This window comes from Hibiscus syriacus, unplaced genomic scaffold, assembly GCF_006381635.1.
Source record: "Hibiscus syriacus cultivar Baekdansim isolate YM2019G1 unplaced genomic scaffold, ASM638163v2 tig00002840_pilon, whole genome shotgun sequence".
Lineage (NCBI taxonomy): Eukaryota > Viridiplantae > Streptophyta > Magnoliopsida > Malvales > Malvaceae > Hibiscus > Hibiscus syriacus.
Window position 1 is genome coordinate 3,832,452 of NW_024061947.1, and position 16,919 is coordinate 3,849,370.

The following is a 16,919-nucleotide window of genomic DNA, read 5'->3' on the forward strand; positions in this document are numbered from 1 at the left end:
GGCCTCTCGCTTTTTCGATATATTTTCATATTTCTTAGATCTAAACAGTAATCGATAACTACCATATAAAAGAAAAGAGTTCATTCAAAAACGCTTTGTAAAAAGTCTTACAACTTCATATTGCTGGTGCAAATTCTCTGTCCGCAAATTATGCACGTCACTGCTCAACAGAAACACAGTATTAGGATTCACACCAAGAGATGAAATTCAACAGAAATAAAACAAAAGTTGATTCCTCAGTTTTAAAAGATATCTACTTTAGTCGTAGATCACACTTAAGAATCAAATTTACATGTATAACGCCCACTTTGCAGCCAAGAAACAAAGTGAAGTTAATTTATTTAAAGCTTGCTTAAATCTGGAGAAAACAGATCAGACAATCAGCTTCAACTTTGAAATACTTGTGGATTCAATAATGCCATGGATAAACGAAAAGGACTTAAATAATGAACATACTTGAATACTGACCTGTCCTACATCCAAGCGACACTGTACAAATCTTCCAAGCAGGTGTCATATTCTGGGGGAGGACTTGGGTAGTCTCCGGGACAATAGGTTCCCCAACTACTCTCTTCCTCATTTGATGCTGTAGTGACATGGATATTCAAACCCTAGGAAGGATACCCTCTAAAATACTTCCTGACTCACAAGCTTCAAGGTAGAATACCTACAAAGTTACATACTTACATGTACACATGAAAATTAAGAACGGCAAAAAAGCAATAAGAAATCGAATGTGGTGAGCCTGGAACAAACGTTTGGTTGATTGCAAAGAACCCAAACGGATATAGGCGTCGGTGAGTCTGGAATCGAAAACGACGGAGCCGTTGAACCCATAGAGAACGATACACGCGTGGATTTGTTGGGTGAGAGATGGAGTTTTGGTGAGAGGGAAAAGAAGATGGGGTTGGAGGCATTCTTGGTTAGACAAATGTTAGGTGAGAGATGTTTTACGCCTCAGGGATTCAAATAGCGGTCGTAATCGCGTTTTCGGTCACGTTAAATTTGTCGTGATTGCGGACATAGCGGGCATTATTGCAGGTTTTGCGGGTTTCGTGGTCACGGACCGCTATTTAAATATATGTTTACACCTTGTTTAGTCAAATGTTGTAGCATCCTTTAACTCCAAACTCAGCTACCTTAGATGGCATTTTTGGTTAGGTTGAGCAATAAGATGGGGGTGGAGTTTAAGAAGAAGAAGAGTCGGTCAAAGTGATCTAACTATGCCTGTGAACGATCTAGTAATAAACAATAACGTTAGTGATCGATTTGTGACTTTTAAACATTAAAGGTGAAAACGAACATTACTCCAAACATTAGTGACAATTGGCTTATTTTACCCAAAAACATTTAAAAGATAATTTAGAAGGAAAAAAACCCGTCTCCCTTCCTTTCTTCTTAGGGTAAAGTATAGTAATGATCATTGAACATTTTTGAAGCTTGCATTTAGGTCCCTCAACTTTTAAAACTTGTAATGCAGTCCCCTAACATTTAATCCACTTGTAATATGGTCCCCGCACCTATGAAAATTATGGTAAATTATATAAATGGTTACTGAACTTTTCAGGCATTTGAATTTAGGTCCCCTAACTTTTTAAAACTTATAAAACATTCCTCAATTTCATTCTAAACCCCAAATTCTAAAGTAATTCAATTACATTCTAAAACCCAAATTCTAAAATATTTCAATTTAAGGAGGAATATACTAGATTATCTTTAAGAACGTGATAGCGTTTTGATTTTTTTACTTTTGTTAAGAAAAAAATACACCCCTCCTCGTAAATGTAAATTTAGCGACCTTCAATAATTTAAATATAAAAAATGATTATGGAAGAAATTGAATAAAAAAAAACACAATCTCTCAATGAAAAAAATTAAGAATCAAAATCCCCAATTGACATCCTTATAATTTTTATTTATTTCAATTATAATTTAGTTTTTAATAGTTTGATGTGATTATAAGATAGTATTTATTCAAAATTTTTAATTTATTAATAATATAGATATACCCTACAAACACAATTGTTTGAATTTAAAACTTTTAAAGAAAATAACATTTTTTTACCTATGAAACCACTTAACAAGTTATAATATAATTTTGTTAAGTGTATTAGAAAATTAAAAATTAGATCATGCTAGAACTAAAAGAATACATGACCATGAAATAGAAAGTTGACGTACGTTACGAAAACATGGCACAAACCCCATATCTTTTGAGTTGATTGTTATCATCAACTTAGGGCATATTATATTAAATTATTGATTTTTTATTTTATTTTTGAAGTAGTCAACTTCAATGTTTATTTTTTATTGTGTTTTTTATGATTTTATTAAATAATTTTCTACAAAAAATATTCGATGTAATAAGTAAATAAATATTTAATTATCAAGGTAATATTTATATTTTAATTATAATAGAATTAATATAAAAAATAAAATATATTGATTCATCATTACTATAATTAACATAACTCATATATAAAATTTTGACTCTGCTATTTATATAGTCTTAATATTTATATGAAAGATATAAAATATATTAACACGTATGATTAGATATAAAAACATACACAAATAATTAGAAATATATTTATTTTTAAATAAATGAATTATTATCATATATTCTTACTATTGAAAAAATTTCATGTCTTTAAATTAATATTAAAAAATTATCATATGTTTTTAAATATAAAAAGTAAATTAATTAATAATTTAGTGACATTGGCGTCGTTTATAAAAAAAAAGACAGAAATTGAAGTATTTTAGAATTTGGGTTTTAGAATGTAATTGAATTATTTTGGAATTTAGGGTTTAGAATAAAATTGAATTACTTTGGAATTTGTGGTTTAGAATGAAATTGAAGATTGTTTTGTAAGTTTTAAAAGTTGAGAGACCTAAATTCAAGTACCTAAAAAGTTTAATGATCATTTATATAATTTACCCTAATTTTCATAGGTGCGAGACCATGTTATAAATAGATTAAATGTTGGAGGACTATATTATAAGTTTTAAAAATTAAGGACCTAAATGCAAACTTCAGAAATATTCAATGACCATTACTATACTTTACCCTTCTTCTTATTACAAAGAGCTCCCAAGTAGAAAAGAGGAAGGAAATTTCAAACAAAGCCGTGTACCTCCGCCACTTCCACAACCACCACCTCTCCGCTGCGGCTACTCTCCACTTTCAACCCCCACTCCGCCCTTCCTCGGGTACCCGAGTAAAATCCGTACAATTTATCCAAAAAAAAATAACTACGACTGCTAATTCTTATCCTTCATTTTTTTACATAAATTTTCTATCTAAATATATGTAAATAAAGACTTTCCTTTTGCACTTCGTCTGTAAAACCCTACTTATTATTCAATCTATACTTCCCCCTCTTTGGCATCCCCAAAAGCCCCAATTTTTTTGTTGTGTTATTGTTTTTCCTTCGATCATTATTTCCAAAGCCCTAAATTTTGTTTCAAGATCAGTTCTTAGCTTTATTTGTTTTTATTTTCGAGATTAAATTTAGTGTTTTTCTAGGGGTTTCTTTTTAATTGGGAAATAGAGGGTGATTTGGGGTCAAGGCTGGCGGGTTTTCAGATCAAGTAATGACGGATCCGGCTGGACTCTGCCCTGATAGAATTGCTAATCGTTTCGAGGACATTTCTTATGCTGCTGCTGCTGCTTCTAGTGTGGGTTTGGATTTAATAGGCTTACACAGAGGTGACCGTTGCGAACTGTGACAAACAAAGGAAACCGGAGAAGTAAAAGCATGCTGAGTGTACTACGGGTGTACCTCCCTTCTGATATACCAATTGTTGGCTACGAGCTCACGCCTTACATACTCTTACGCCGACCAGACAGGATCGTTACCACTGATAATGTGGAGTATGCCCCTCTTGATGGTCACTTCTTGAGGTACAAGTGGTAAGTGTTTTTAAATCTGTCCAACAGCGTAAATTTTTAACTCTTTTGTATATACTTCTTTGGTGGATAATCTAAATAATTGCATGAGGCAGCCTTTATAAGTTGAAGCCTTCCCCTTTTGCATTTGGATATTGTGTGTTTGCTTTTGCTTTGTTGCAATCTTCCTTTTGTTACTTTATGTGCTACATTTATCATGAGAAGTAGTTTCTTGATTTTGGTTTTGCAGTTGAGTTGCGCAGCATTTTCTTTCGGTGCCTTCTTTAGGTCATATGGATTGCAATGAAGCACTCTGCAATGGGAATGTCACCTTAAAGATACAACATGCCATTATGATTAGAGTCTGGATATGCTGTTGAGTTTCACAGCATTTTCTTTAGGTATACTTTGATTTAGTTTGTGTTGGTTTTTTAGTTGCAAGAGCCAAAGTTATTGCAATGCTACTCTTTGTAGTAAGAGTGACACTTAAGAGACATTACTAGATTCTATGACCTAGAATATTCCATCCAGTATTTGCATTACATCTGCAGTACTGTGGCCACTTGGCACGGCTTTGTATTAAGATATTGCAATGGAACTCTTTGTAAGGTGAATGACACCTCAGAAACACAGCGTGCCATGATGACTGTACACTATGAGCTAGAATGTTCCATACAGTATTAGCAATAATGTGGCCACCCTGTCACTGCTTTGTATATGATGCTCTAAATGATTTAGTGCTGATACCTCTTCACTTTGTATATGGAACTTGTTAATGTTTTAAAGTGTACGTTTTGGTGACTTGTAGTTTTATCACCAAGGGGCTTTGGGTTTATTGCAGTTTTTCCACCGTAGGCTTTTAAGACTTTATATATGTTTTGGGTTCCTTGTAGTTTTACTAAATTTACTGAACTTAAAATGTTATGATGAGATACACGCAATATGCAACATTAATTCTTTTGTTGGATATTATTCAACTTTATCGTGTATCATAGGTTGATATTTTCATTAAGAAATTATACAACTGTACTGTGCGAGTAAAATTTGATATTTTCATTAGATTTTGTGTCTGTGTATTTCTTATGGGATAAAGCTGAACTGATTGATTCCTCGGTTCATGAATGATAGCTATATCTTTTCATGGTAAGAAAAAATGAGGACTTGTACATTTAGTTAGGGTGCTAACCAATATTAAGCATTGTAATTTTAAATTTCTACTTTTCATGATAGAAAAAATCTTTAATCACCATGGGTTACTGTGAGTTAAGGTCTTATACATGCTTTGGGTGTTGTTTAGTAAAATTGTTATATTGGATGAGAGATTACTCAACTGATGTGTGTATCTTGAGCTAATCTTTTTATTTAATTGTTTTCTTTTGTGGGATTAGAGTTTGTTGATTGTTTTAAAATTTTTGGTGTATGCTACCTGTCTAATACATGTTGCTTATTTCTTGGGTCTATTTTGCAGGTATCACATACAAAGTGATGGGAATGTTGTTGTCTGTAGTGTACATCCTTCTGAGCAAGCAACTCTGCAATGCGTAAGTTGTTTGAAGGAAAAAATACCTGTTGCTCTCCAAAGTGCTTCTCAGATGCATGGGAGCATAATCGTGTTCTTCAAGATCGTGCAGCAAGTGCTGTAAATGAAAATGGAAATGAAGAGGAAGAGATATTTGGTCGTTTCAATAGTACAGGATCTGGAGTTGTTAGTGCTAGTTTAACTGGTTCAGGATCAAGCACTAGCTTGAAAAATGGTTCAACACCTTTGTATCCTGCTGCAGTTACACAAAGGAGTGGTGGTGAAACCTGGTTTGAAGTTGGACGCTCTAAAACATATACACCAACTACAGATGATATTGGTCATGTTCTCAAGTTTGAGTGTGTGGTCATTGATGCAGAAACAAAACTACCTGTGGGACATCCCAATACTATTTTGACATCTCGTGTAACATCCTGAATCAGGGTCAGTGACTAAATTGCAAATTTTGAAAATTTTATACTCGATTTCGAAATAAGTTAAAAGTTCATGGATTTAATTGAAGAAATTTGATGTTGGATTTAATGGTAGAGTTTGGAAATAACAAGGGTATTATGGTCTTTTCTAAGAGAAGATATTTATTCTTTTTTTAAGGGATATAAAAACGTGAGAAATGAGGAAATGTATCTAGACTCTTCTTCCTCAGCTTCTTCTTCTCCCCGTAAGCCTCAGTTAAAGGTAAGTATAAATTTAGCTGTTGAATTCTTGGATTTATAAGTTGGTTTTGATTCTTTGGGTGTTATATATGCTTAAGGAAAGCTTATATAAGCTTTAAACATTACAAATAGTGAATTAAAGAGGAAATTATATGAAGGGTGTAGAAATGAATTGTTAGAATAAAGAGGTTTTTGAAGTTTTAATTATGAATTTGACTTGTCATCTATGAGAATAAGAAGCTAGAAGTGTTAGAATTAAGTTTGGGTAACATGGAAAATTTGTTATGATTATTGATTTCTATATGGAGAATAGAATTTTGAGGTTTAAGATGAAATAAATGGGTATAAATTAGTTTAAGTATGTATATTTGAGTTAAGAGTATAAAAAGGGTTGAAATATGAAGAATTGAAGTTGGAATAGTGAATTTTCGTAGTTGAAAAATGATTTTTGTGTTAGGGGGAATCGGTACCCATTCAAAGGGGTACTGATACCCTCTCAAACGAGCAGAATTCCAGAATGTCATGAGGGTATCGATACCCCCAGTAGGGTATCGATACCCCCAGTAGGGTATCGATACCCCCAGTAGGGTATCGATACCCCCCTAAAGGAAAATTGAAAATATGGGTTTAATAAGTTCGTTTAAGTTGATAGTATCCAATTGCAAGGTGTAGGTATCTAATAATTGCCTTAAAATGTACATTTATGTAGATTCTGAGCATATGGCAATTCTGGAACATTTGGCAAGTAAGATCGATCAGGAGAAAGATTAGAGATCGAGATTGACTAGTGAGGCCAGGTGAGTGCATATTCAATAGTATATGATGTGTGATGGGAATAAGACTTGCGATGAGTCTATTTCCTGAAGTGTTACATATGAATTCATGGTTAAAGGCATGAGTTGAAAATGAGTGTATGTATGCTTGATTATTTGAATTGATATGTTTTGTATGTGCCATTTGGTTTATGTAAAAACACGATTAAGTGTTAATGAGAGAATATAAAATAAGTTATGAAATTATAGGAATATAGAAGATAAGTCAAGAGATGTAGGGAAATGGAAAATAGATGTTTATAAAGAGTCATAGGAGAACAAATATAAGTAATATGATAATGAAATATAAGACTATGTGAATACATGGTTATGAGATAAAATATGCAATAATAGGAAAATATGATGAAAGTGAGCTCATGAGAAGTGATATGAACTAAGTAAACATGGGTAACATATGCATAATGGAAACATGAGTTGGATAAGTACATAGTGGTATAATTTATTATGAGAATTAGTATAATAGAGCTTTTTGATTTAATGAGAGTTAAGGGAACTAAATAAGATTGAATTATAGAATGAAATGGAAATAGTATATCAATTAGGAAACTTGAATATAAAGGGACGATACGAATATGCAAGATAAGTTATATGCTAAATATCTATGGAGCGATATGAAAAGATTATAATGAATATATGAAATTGAATTAAGTAAAGAGATTAAATTAGTACCTAAATAAAAATACTATTAAATGATATATGTTTAGAAATACGATATAATTTATATAATCTAAAGGAATACAAAGAAATGGAGCATAAGGTAGATGATATGATATCAGTTATTATATACTTATATGATATATGTCATCAGGTAATATGAAAGGACTCTGAAAATTGATATAAGCTATGAGAAAGTGTTCTAGGTGTTTCTATGTGTTATATGAAGCATATATGATCATATGTGAACAAGATATGATATGTATGTTTATATGAATACCTGAGAAATTATCTAAGTTATATGATATGATATATGTGATTATATGCACTTTAGGATATATGTTATATGACATGGATCTATGTGACTACGTGAGAAAGTATATAAGCAATGTGACATGTAAATGTGAATCATATGAAAATGTTCTATGCGTAATTGAACTCTGTGTATATATGAATATGTGAAATGACAATGCCCATGTTATGTGTCTTGAGAGCTAGAGGTATAGTTGGCATGCTAAGAGTCGAGGGTCTACGCGGTCCTTCGGGACATATATGTATTCCTTGGAACATGTGTGATGTCTTTTGAGACACATGCTTGATCCTTTGTATATATATATGATTCTTAAGGAATTTCTATGTGGTCCTTCGAGACAAATTCTATGCGGTCCTTCGGGACAAATTTCTACGCGGCACTTCGGTGCAAAATTCTACGTGGCATTACGGTACAATTTATACGAGCTGTGGTGACAGCATTAGTGCACAATCTCTATAGACTCATATCCATAGTTCTCACATGTGTACATGGGCTAATAAAGAAATAACAACCAACATATTACATGTGACTTGTATGCTTTTGTGCTATGAATGATAGTATATATAATTTATATGATGAGATGTTGATGGTATGATTAAATGAGTCAAATGTTGGTTAAAATACTAGGTATAAGAGGAATTGTATTAAGTGATATAAACGATAATAATATTGATAATGATATAAGGCTAAAGATGGAAATGATGAGTGATGAATATATGTGTGTGTATATATGTTCTTACATGTAATGATGTATTGCATAGGTATTATATGGATTTGTTACATGAATAAGGGTATGAGTGATAGCAGTAAGTGTTCATGCATGATTACAAGCTATAGTTTATATTACATGTTTATTTGCCTCACTAAGTCATAGACTTAGCGTGTGATTGTTTCACACGTAGGTTGCAGAAGTAAGAAGAGTAAAGAGCAAAGTGGAGCAAGACATGTCAGTTACTTCTTACCGAAGATCAGATCAGAAAAGATGTCTTGAATTAGATGTATTTTGTATATTGAAAATAGTTGGCATGTAATTAATGTTTTGAATTGTATATACTCTGATCGGTTTTGCAAAAACATTTAAGCTCTGAATAGTTCTGGAAATCTTTTGAATAAGTTACATGTATAAAAGTTTTAAATTACTCACTATTTTATACAAGTAAACGTTTTGAAAAGTCAATGTGACACCTCGGATTCGGGTACGGGTTGAGGGTGTTACATCTCGTGTTATACCAGCTCCTTCCCCAAGTCCTCGGCATTTGATCCCAGTAGGTGGAGCTGATATGATGGCACAACTAGATTCAGATGGCCGGATTTCATCCTCTGGAACTTTTACTGTTCTTTCGTACAACATTTTGTCAGACACATATGCTAGTAGTGAGTTGTACAGTTATTGCCCTTCATGGGCTCTTTCTTGGCCATATCGCCGACAGAACCTGTTGAGGGAAATTGTTGGCTATCGTGCAGACATTGTTTGTCTTCAAGAGGTGATACTTCTGTACTGTTTGATGATAGTTCTTTCAGAACTTCCATTTTTTAACTTAAACACAGCTTTGAAGTTTAATGCATGGCAAAAACTGTATGTTTAATGTTTATATTACATTTTGGGTGGAAATATCCAACATGGTGCAGGTTCGTTGGTCTTAATTTAGATGATGGTCTAAACTGTTGTAATCTTTCCAGGTGCAAAGTGACCATTTTGATGATTTCTTTGCTCCTGAGCTGGATAAACATGGGTATCAAGCTTTATACAAGAGGAAGACAAATTAGGTTGCTGAAGATTTCCCTGGTTCTCATCACACTAATTTAGTGATATTACTCTTCCGTTTGTAATTTATATCGTTTGTGATGCAGGTTTACAGTGGAAATATCCATACAATTGATGGTTGTGCTACATTTTTCCGTAGAGATAGATTTTCTCATGTTAAAAAATACGAGGTTTGTAAGTGCTTCTAATGTGATATGTGGATTTTTACATGTTCGTGCTAAATCAAATAGTCTTTTGCAGGTTGAATTTAATAAGGCTGCTCAATCCTTGACTGAGGTTGCAGTTCAAACTACTCGGAAGAGAGCTACTTTAAATCGTTTGGTTAAGGTAATAAATGTTTATCGCTAAGATTTATATTTTCTCTTACGGTATCAATTCCTCTAATGATATCTTGTAAATTCTTCTTGTCTGCAGGATAATGTTGCACTAATTGTGGTTTTAGAAGCAAAGTTTATTAATCAGGGAGCTAACAATCCTGGGAAGCGGCAGCTTCTTTGTGTGGTAAGAATTGTTAATTTATATTTTGCTATACTTTCCTAACTTTCTCCATTATTGCTTGTAATTCGCATGATACAGTATTTTATGTGGTGATCGTTATCTGAGATTAAAAAGATGTTGGGACTATTTAGTCTTATAGTTTTAAATCCAACTAATTGCCTAGTTTCCCTGGGTTCCATCCTATATAATCAACAATGAATTTCATTAGCAAGTTTAGCACAAGTTGTTGCCGATGTTGTAGGAGTAACATTTTCCGAGTCCAAAGTAGTTTGTCTGGTCCCACAAAACTGAAATTACCTAATTTGTTGCTATCTAGTCCTGTCAATTGGTCTGATCGACAGGTTAGTTCATCACCTCATGTAGATCATATAGAGACGTGAACAATTCTGTGTGCTGCAGTTAGCGGGCTTTTATTCTAAAAACTGTTGTAATGCATTCAAATTGGCCAACACGTATCTTCAGAAAAAAAATGATTTTTGTTCCGTCCCTTAAAAGATATAATTGGCCTGCTGAAAGTTTGCTTTGAATAATAATATATTTTTGCAATTAAAAGTATCAGATTCCTATGAAACTTCCTCTTATTTCATTATGACTAACAAAGTATAAATGGGATTTGATTGATAAGATCTCTACCTTTCATATGTGGTTTGTATTTTGTATTTTTTAGTCTCCCTATCTTTGCTCCTTTCAACTTTCAATCTCTGATACTTCATGGAAATGCTTCTTTCTGGAAGTTGGCTACTATTCTTTTCTTCTTTTTTCTTTTTTTGACGTTTTGGGCTACTATTCTGCACATTCATGAAAGGAAAGACATTTAAATTACTGTTTTTACTTGCTTATTTATATTCTTTGCAACACTTCCATGATATTCAAGTGCATCATGTAACTGTTCCGACAATTCCTGGCTTTTGAATACAGGCAAACACACATGTTAATGTTCAACAAGAGCTAAAAGATGTTAAAATCTGGCAGGTTCTAAAATTTCTTTTATCTGTATAATTATTTATACATGCATGTATGTATAATTCAAAAGAATTACTTATATTTTGTGTAATGTTAAATTAGGTGCATACTCTCTTAAAGGGGTTGGAGAAAATAGCTGCAAGTGCAGACATTCCAATGTTGTTGTGTGGGGATTTTAATTCAGTTCCTGGGAGGTAAGTCTGTCCTTTGTATCATTTTTAGAATATTTAGTGCTTCAGATCAATTTCCTTATTGCTTCAGAGCCATCTTTTTTTTTTCGCATTAGACTTTTGCTTAATTAGCATGCTGTGGAATTTTATGCAGTGCTCCCCATTCACTTCTTGCTATGGGAAAGGTAGATCCACTGCATCCGGATTTAGTTGTTGATCCTCTTGCAATTTTGCGTCCTTACAGCAAGTTGACTCATCAGTTGCCACTGGTAAACTTTCTTCCATTAATGAACCTGCTCTAAGCGGTCCATTGTGTTTTTCTAACAATGTTTTAATGGGGTTTTAAGAAAGCAATGGAAACAGTATTTTGTTGAATGGGGCTAGATTTTGCACGAAATTCAGGGGTTTTGTTTGACAAATTAAGGTTTTCAAACAGGTTAGTGCTTACGCTGCCTTCCTAAGAGGAGTTGGTCTTGGTTTGGAACAGCAGAGAAGAAGGATGGACCCAACAACTAATGAACCTTTATTTACAAATTGCACAAGAGATTTTATCGGCACCCTAGATTACATATTGTACACTGGTAGGTTAATTCCTTGAAACAATTGGCTTCGTAAATGGCGCACATACAGTTTTTTTATGTTTATGAATGCCTTTTCTCTAGATGTTTGATATCATATTAGTGATTGCAGTTTGCTTACGAGTATTTGGCCTTGTACTTTCAGCGGATTCCTTAACGGTGGAGTCATTATTGGAACTTTTGGATGAGAATAGCTTAAGAAAAGACACAGCCCTTCCTTCTCCAGAGTGGTCCTCTGATCATATAGCTTTATTAGCTGAATTTCGGTATGTGCCTAGGCCTAGACGCTGATACTGTAAGGTATGCAGTTAACTCCCTTCATTTTTAAGTTTGACAACAATATACTACTGAGCTGTTGTAAGATAAAGGCATTAGTCTCTTTTCAGGCATCATATATACACGTGAAGAGCCTCTATACATGGCTTTTGAGATCTCCTAAAGGATTTGTTTGCTTGCGTTGTTTAGGTCTTGAAGATGACCAAGAAATAGGGTGAGAAATTCCGATGAGTTATATATTTTAAGAAATGGTAGATGAAGCTCCTTGTGTTGCAAGGTATCTCTATCAGGGATCCCCTTGCTGTGATCATATTTAAACTACACCTTTGTTTCATAGAAAAATCATGATGGCCTTTTTCTTTGTTTTTCCAATGGAAATGCCCACTCGGTATCCTCTGTACTTCAAATTTATCTGCAAAAGAGAAAAAGTGGTTCTCCGTTAATGTCAAGTTTCATGTTTCATTTTGGTCTCCAAGTAATAACATTCTTTTATTTTGGTTCCTTTTTTCTCCTTTCTTACATTATTTGTGAGAAAATTGAAAGTAATGGTCACAAAGTCATTTCAGCTTTGATGGACATTGGACGAGCTTCGGAGATTCCATTACATATCTCCATGTGAAGATGCCAATCCACATACTGGGCTTATTACATGAGTTTTCTTTAGATTCACAACTCTCAAGAGACCAAGAGGAACTGTCCTTTCATGTAAAAATGAAAAAGTGCCCACGGTTCTAGTTATTCAACTATTAAATAGATTATTGTATTATCATATGAACTTTCATATTTGAACTTGCATCGTTCTTTTTAATATAAAGTAAATGTATAGCATGATTAAACTAAATAAAAGAGCCAACTCGATAAAGAGCGGCAGGATCATCCATTTTCTGCTAAAGTTGATGTGAAATACTCGTGTATTTAGTTTAGTGTCAAAAGAATGCAGCAAATGTGAGACGGCATGACTTTTTACGTTAAAGATTTTCCGTGTTCTTCGATCTTAACGCGTTCCATCCAATATTTATTAGATTGAATTAAAAAACATTACAGTTATTATAACAAGGTTGTAAATTGTATAATTTTTAGAGTAAATATATAACATAACATTCTCAGTTGTTATAATATTTTAGGTTGAATATTGTAATATCTTAAAATCTATCACAAACTAACTTTAGGTTAGGTCACCACGTAGCATAACCCCCCAGATACGAGGGGAGAAAAAGAGAAGAAATGTATGTTTTGCTTTCACGTTAATAATGCGTCATATCGCTAAAAGGAGCATGCGGAAGTGCAGACGATGCACCCAAGCCCAAGATTTCATATATCAGTAATCAGCCGACTGGCTAAACGGCTAGTTTCCTAGTGGATGGACCCAGATGCAAATGTAAACTGTGAAAACAGTGAGAATAATCCTTGAAATCTGACAGAATATACACATATAATCGAGTGAAATACGAAAAAAAAATATAATTCAGTATAAAGGGAGGTCTAATCCCATGCACTTGCCACCCCCGGGGCATATCCTCCACCATAATTCCCAGGAACTTTATATGCACTGCTACCATTCCCTCCAACTAAGCCGTAGTGATCCAGATTCCTACCATATGAACCCTCCCTCCTGAAATCACGCCCACCAAAACGCCCTCCTCCATATCGCCGGGTTTTGCTACCACCATAATGAGCTCGAGATGCATATCGGGTGAGCCATGCAGGAACCTCTTGACTTGCTTCTTGCATTAGCTCAGCTAGTGGCCTAGCCAGTGACGATTTGCCTTCATTAAAGAAAGCTGTTGCCAATCCTGTTTTACCAGCCCGACCTGTCCTTCCAATCCGATGAACATAATCATCAATGTCATTGGGAAGGTCAAAGTTAACCACGTGAGCTACATCAGGTATATCGAGACCACGGGCAGCCACGTCAGTTGCTACTAAAATTGGTGTCTTTCCGCTCTTGAAAGATCTCAATGCTAGTTCCCTTTCCTGCATAACAGGATTTATTTAAAGACACATTCTTTCTAGAATAGGCTAAATGCATATAGCATATTGCAACACATCTCAGACAAGATTTCAACTAAAGAACTTGTCCTACTGACTAGTGCAACTTCTTACATCGGGACTTGATCAGACACACGAAAGTTAGTAGCCCCTTAGATACTTGAATTTTAAGTCAAATAGATGTAATCTTACTTCACTTTAGAAGATGTCTTTTTAACAATTACCTGTTGAGTTCTATCACCGTGGATGATGGTTGCTGGGAATCCATTAATGCACAACCAATGCTCCAATGAGTCGGCTCCTTTCTTAGTCTCCACAAAAACTAATGTCAAAGTTTGCTGCAAGGTAAGAGACACACACCGATCAACAACTTTTAAATATCATCGACCTATATAGATTAAATCTGACTAGACAGAGCAGAATCAGCATCCTGAATGGTAATTAATTAATTATATATGAACAAATATATCCAGTAATTAACTCTAATCCAAAGGATAAATGAACTTCAATAAGCAAGTCCATTCATGATAGTCTCACATTACCTTGCTATGGGCTACATTTTCTCTCTGTGCATGCAGAAGATCCATGAGATGGCTTCTCTTGTCAGACTCTTGAACAAATTCGACCCTTTGTACAATCAAATCCGTGCTAGAACCAACCCTCCCAACAGCCAAGAATATGTAATTTGAAAGAAAATCAGATGCAAGCCTCTGCACAATTAGCAATTGACAAAGGAATTATGCGATCCAATTTGGATAATCTTTCTTTTAATTATTGAAAATTCACAATCAAGTTAATTCAATAGAGAAACCCTATTTAACAGTTATAACCAACCTGTATCTCTATTGGAAAGGTGGCACTAAACAACATTGTCCGTCTCATGCCCCGATCAGGCATGCCCATTTGTTCCACTATCTTTCTGATTTGTGGCTCAAAACCCATATCAAGCATGCGATCTGCCTCATCAAGCGCCAAGTACCTTATCATCTGCAATGACACTCTAGCCCTCTCAAGCAAATCGACCAAGCGCCCAGGAGTTGCCACTAGAATATCAACTCCTCTCTCCAACTCTCGCAACTAAGAAATAAAGTATTAGTATGCGGGAATAAAAATATCAGGTATTCAGAAATAGAGGTCTGTAAGGAGACCGATAAGCCAGAAATCTCTAGAGAAGAAAGCAAACTACAACACGTTTTGTAACAAATCAACAACTCATTGTGTTAAAAACAGACGTGAACAAATATATGTTGCAGAGCATGAGACAGTAATTAAGAATTATGCATGTCAAATAACATAGAGAATGAATGATTAATTTGAGGCACTAGCAACCTGTTGATTAATTGGTGCCCCTCCATAGGCAACTACAACCTTGACACCAGTTTGGTAGGAGAACTTTTTTGCCTCGTCGTGTATCTGAAAATTGTAAAATCATCAGAAAAAAAAAGGGACATTAAACCATTCTTTAAAAATCAATGATCTAAGAATAAGAATCTCACTTGACAAGAAAGCTCCCTTGTGGGAGATAGAATGAGTGCAAGAGGGTAAACGGTCCGTGCTACACGCGGTCTCTGCACATACTGCTCCCGCATAATTCCACTAATAATCGGAAAGCAGAAAGCAGCTGTCTTCCCAGACCCTGTTTGAGCACAAGCCATCAAATCTCTTCCTCCCAATACAATAGGAATGGCGTGACGTTGAACCGGAGTCGGTTTCACATACTTGCATCTCCTAATGTTTTGATTCAATAGCTCCCCTAAATCTATCTCAGTAAATGTATTTACAGGCGGTGGTACGTTTTCACCACTAGTTTCCACGGGAATATCCTCGTATGCATCAAAATTGATCCCTGGATTCTCTTGTTCATTAAATGTATGGTCCGTAACATCAGCTTCATCACTGTCCCCAAAAGGGTTTACTTCCTTTTCTCTCCTATTCCGGCCACCAATTCTATTATTCCAACGGCCGCCGCCGCCTCGTCCAGCTCCAGCATAGCCATACACCTGACTCTGTCGCCCCATCTCGTGATTAGTCCTGCCACCGAGGCCGCCGCCGCCCATGCTTGACTGGGACCATTGGGACCCACCAGAAGCTCCGTTAAGACTTGTCCTCTCAGGACTGGGTCCTGAGAGGTTAGGTGTGTCGGAAGCAGGACGGTTACGAAGGTGGGGCGGAACATAAGTGGCTCGTGTTGGGCGACGTAAGGAATTGTTGTCTGAAACAGCAGTTTCAGACGCAGACTTTGCAACAGAATCTGCCCATGAAGTACTCATATTTCCCCCAAACCTACGAAAACCGTAAAAATCCTAACAAAAACCTAATCGAACAAAACCCAAATTTTAAAATTCTCCAGAAAGTCTTCTTTATATTCTCCTTCTTGTAGATCAGACCTTAACAATGAAAATGCAAGCAGAGTCGACAAATAAACAAAATGAAGCTACAAGAACCAAATATTTCTAGAAAAAGAAGAGTACGAAAAATATCAATCAAAAACAAAAGAACACAAGAACTGATGAGAAACAGCAGAAACCAGGTTGAAATATCTTCAGGAAGCTGAAAAAATGGGATGCCTTGATTTTTTAGTGTTGTTTACTTTACGGGTCTTTCTAGTTTCTATGCTTTTTCTTTTGCTTTGGTGTTTGCATTCAGCTAGAAATCTAAAGCATCCAAAAATCTAAAAAAGGTCGTTTGGTGACCAGCCAATTTGGGGCTTGCGTCGTAATTAAAAGGATTCTCCTTAACATGTGGTAGGGATGGACCCGAATCTGACGGGAAGCCCAAAATTCAGTCAAATTCGG

The 16,919-nt window shown here is 34.9% G+C and overlaps 1 protein-coding gene and 1 pseudogene across 2 annotated transcripts; one reads left to right on the top strand and one right to left on the bottom strand.

The window, feature by feature from the left end:
- The first annotated feature begins 3,159 nt into the window (after window positions 1–3,159).
- Window positions 3,160–12,578, top strand: LOC120155208 (annotated as a pseudogene).
- Window positions 12,579–13,491: 913 nt separating this feature from the next.
- Window positions 13,492–16,667, bottom strand: LOC120155219 (DEAD-box ATP-dependent RNA helicase 37-like). Of its 2 annotated transcripts, XM_039166799.1 has the most exons (7): window positions 16,652–16,667; window positions 15,621–16,511; window positions 15,454–15,537; window positions 14,959–15,201; window positions 14,667–14,834; window positions 14,349–14,462; window positions 13,618–14,109 (listed from the first exon to the last, which is right to left on the bottom strand). In XM_039166799.1, exons 2-7 carry the CDS (start codon window positions 16,392–16,394, stop codon window positions 13,618–13,620), a joined length of 1,875 nt encoding a protein of 624 aa, XP_039022730.1. In that variant the 5' UTR covers window positions 16,395–16,511; window positions 16,652–16,667. The 2 variants fall into 2 exon arrangements, with proteins under 2 accessions (XP_039022735.1, XP_039022730.1); XM_039166804.1 differs by lacking the exon at window positions 16,652–16,667 and having other exon boundaries at window positions 13,492–14,109; window positions 15,621–16,394.
- Between the last annotated feature and the right edge of the window lie 252 nt (window positions 16,668–16,919).